The sequence below is a fragment of the Prionailurus viverrinus genome, chromosome D1 (assembly GCF_022837055.1).
Source record: "Prionailurus viverrinus isolate Anna chromosome D1, UM_Priviv_1.0, whole genome shotgun sequence".
NCBI lineage: Eukaryota > Metazoa > Chordata > Mammalia > Carnivora > Felidae > Prionailurus > Prionailurus viverrinus.
The window spans coordinates 63,216,867-63,219,503 of NC_062570.1; the positions used below are offsets into that span (position 1 = coordinate 63,216,867).

General features: G+C 44.4%; 1 protein-coding gene across 1 annotated transcript; it reads left to right on the forward strand.

Annotated features, from left to right (window-relative positions):
• The first annotated feature begins 293 nt into the window (after positions 1-293).
• Positions 294-1,259, forward strand: LOC125146673 (olfactory receptor 688-like). The gene has a single exon (XM_047823408.1). It carries the CDS (start codon positions 294-296, stop codon positions 1,257-1,259), a length of 966 nt encoding a protein of 321 aa, XP_047679364.1.
• Positions 1,260-2,637: the final 1,378 nt, after the last annotated feature.

Genomic DNA, 2,637 nt, shown 5'->3' on the forward strand with positions numbered 1-2,637 from the left:
CCCTGACGCATGAAAAAATCTATCCAGAATTTCCAGAAAACAAAGCCAGTAAATCTTCACTTTTATTCTGCTAAAATCATTTTCTTAGAATCTATTTTGGCTCTTCCGCTGTTCTATCTATCTATATCTATCTATCTATATGTCTATCTATACAATTTGGGTGTCACTATATATATATATATATATATATATAATATTTATTTTTGAATATTATTCAAAATATTACTTACTACTGCCTATTCTTATTTTCTCTTAATCCATAGGCAGATGCTGAGAAGAAGACATCCCATGATATGGATACCACCCTGAGTATAACCAATAGCTCAAGGCTTCAAGTGTCTGAGTTCATCCTGGTGGGGCTCCCAGGCATTCATGAGTGGCAGCACTGGCTCTCCCTGCCCCTGGCTCTGCTCTACATCTTAGCTCTCATTGCCAACATCCTCATCTTGATCACCATCCAACATGAGCCTTCCCTGCACCAGCCCATGTATCAGCTCCTTGGCATCTTGGCTATCGTGGACATTGGCCTGGCTACCACCATCATGCCCAAGATCCTGGCCATTCTCTGGTTTGATGCCAAGGCCATCAGCCTCCCTGAGTGCTTTGCTCAGATCTATGCTATCCATACTTTCATGGGAATGGAGTCAGGCATCTTCCTCTGCATGGCTGTGGATAGATATGTAGCCATTTGCTACCCCCTTCAGTACTCCTCCATAGTCAATGAGGCTTCTGTGATCAAAGCCACCCTGTCCATGGTGCTCAGGAATGGCCTGTTGACCATCCCACTGCCTGTACTGGCTGCCCAGCGACACTACTGCTCCAGAAATGAAATTGACCACTGTCTGTGCTCTAATTTGGGGGTCACTAGTCTGGCCTGTGATGACGTCACTATTAACAGAGTATACCAGTTGGCCTTGGCATGGGTTACACTTGGGGGTGACATGGGTCTGGTCTTTGCTTCCTATGCTTTGATTGTTCGCTCCGTGCTGAGGCTGAACTCCGCTGAAGCAACATCGAAGGCCCTGAGTACCTGCAGCTCCCATCTCATCCTCATTGTCTTCTTCTACACAGCCGTTATTGTGCTGTCTGTCACCCACCTGGCAGGAAGAAAGGTCCCCTTCATCCCTGTTCTCTTCAACGTGCTGCATAATGTTATGCCCCCAGCCTTTAACCCCATGGTGTATGCCCTCCGGACCCAGGAGCTGAGAGTGGGCTTCCAGAGGGTGCTTGGTTTGGGTGAGAATGTGTCCAGGAAGTGAGCCAACTTTTGATGGCAGAATTTTACAACTGGTATTGCAGAAAGAGCACAGGCTTTGGAGCACAACAGCCCTGGGTTAAAATTCCATGTCTCCCAGTTGCTAGCAATATCGATTCAAATTAACTCACCTGTTTTGTAAAGTGTATACTATGTGCCAGGCACTGTTCTAAGCATTTCTCAAATACTAACTCATATAATTGCACAACAACCCTATGAAACACGTACAACTGTCATTTACACATTCTGCAGGTGAGGCAAGAAAGTTGAGACACTTGGCCAAGGTCAAATGGGAAGGACGTTGCAGAGTGAGGTTAGAACCCAAGCATTCAGGCTCCAGAGTCTCTGTTCTTAACCCTTACCCTTTTCTCTCTATTCAACTTTGCTACTAACTTTTAAAAACATAAATTAAGATGACAATAAAAAGGAATGATCTCCAAGTGAAATTATAAGTCTCTTGTCTTTTAATAAAAGAATATTCCGTTTAAAAGGTGGCAGCAATTTTCCTGTCCAATAGTAAACACAGCACATTTTAAATCCTCTATAGTCACTCTGTAGGATCCCTATCAGTTATAAGAATGTAGGTCAAGTTGGGACATGTGGGTGGCTCAGTCGGTTAAGTGTCTGACTTCAGCTCAGGTCATGATCTTGTGGTCTGTGAACTCAAGCCCATGTCTGGCTCTGTGCTGACAGCTCAGAGTCTGGCGCCTGCTTCAGATTCTGTGTCTCCCTCTCTCTATTCCCTCCCCTGCTTGTGCTGTCTCTCTCTCAAAGATGAATAAACATTAAAAAAAAAAAAAGTTGGCAGCAGGGGTGCCTGGGTGGCTCAGTCGGTTAAGCATCCAACTTCAGCTCAGGTCATGATCTCGCGGTTTGTGGGTTTGAGCCCCACATTGGGCTCTGTGCTGACAGCTCAGAGACTGGAGACTGCTTCAGATTCTGTTTCCCTTTCTCTCTACCCCTCCCCTGCTCTCTCTCTCTCTCAAAAATAAACATTTGAAAAATATATAAAATTGGCAGCAATTTTCCTGTCTAATGGAAAATACAGCACATTTTAAATGTTCTAGAAAGAGTCACTCTAGAAAGTGTCACTCTAAAGGACTCTGTTAGTTATCTAAGTCAAGTATTTGACAGGAATTATTTTGTCACTTTACAAACTCTTTGACAACTCTTTTTTGTTTGTTTGTTTAAGTTTATTTATTTTGAGAGAGAGAGAGGAGAGACAGAGTGAGTGTGTGAGTGGGGGAGGGGCAGAGAGAGAGAGAGAGAATCCCTAGCAGGTTCTGTGCTCTCAACACAGGTGGGCACAGGGCTCAAACCCATGAACCATGAGATCATGACCTGAGCCAAAATCAAGGGTCAGATGCTCAACCGACTGGGGC

What these genes read in the sequence shown, in the direction of transcription:
- LOC125146673 (XM_047823408.1), top strand. Translation starts at nt 294, where the DNA reads ATGGATACCACCCTGAGTATAACCAATAGCTCAAGGCTTCAAGTGTCT.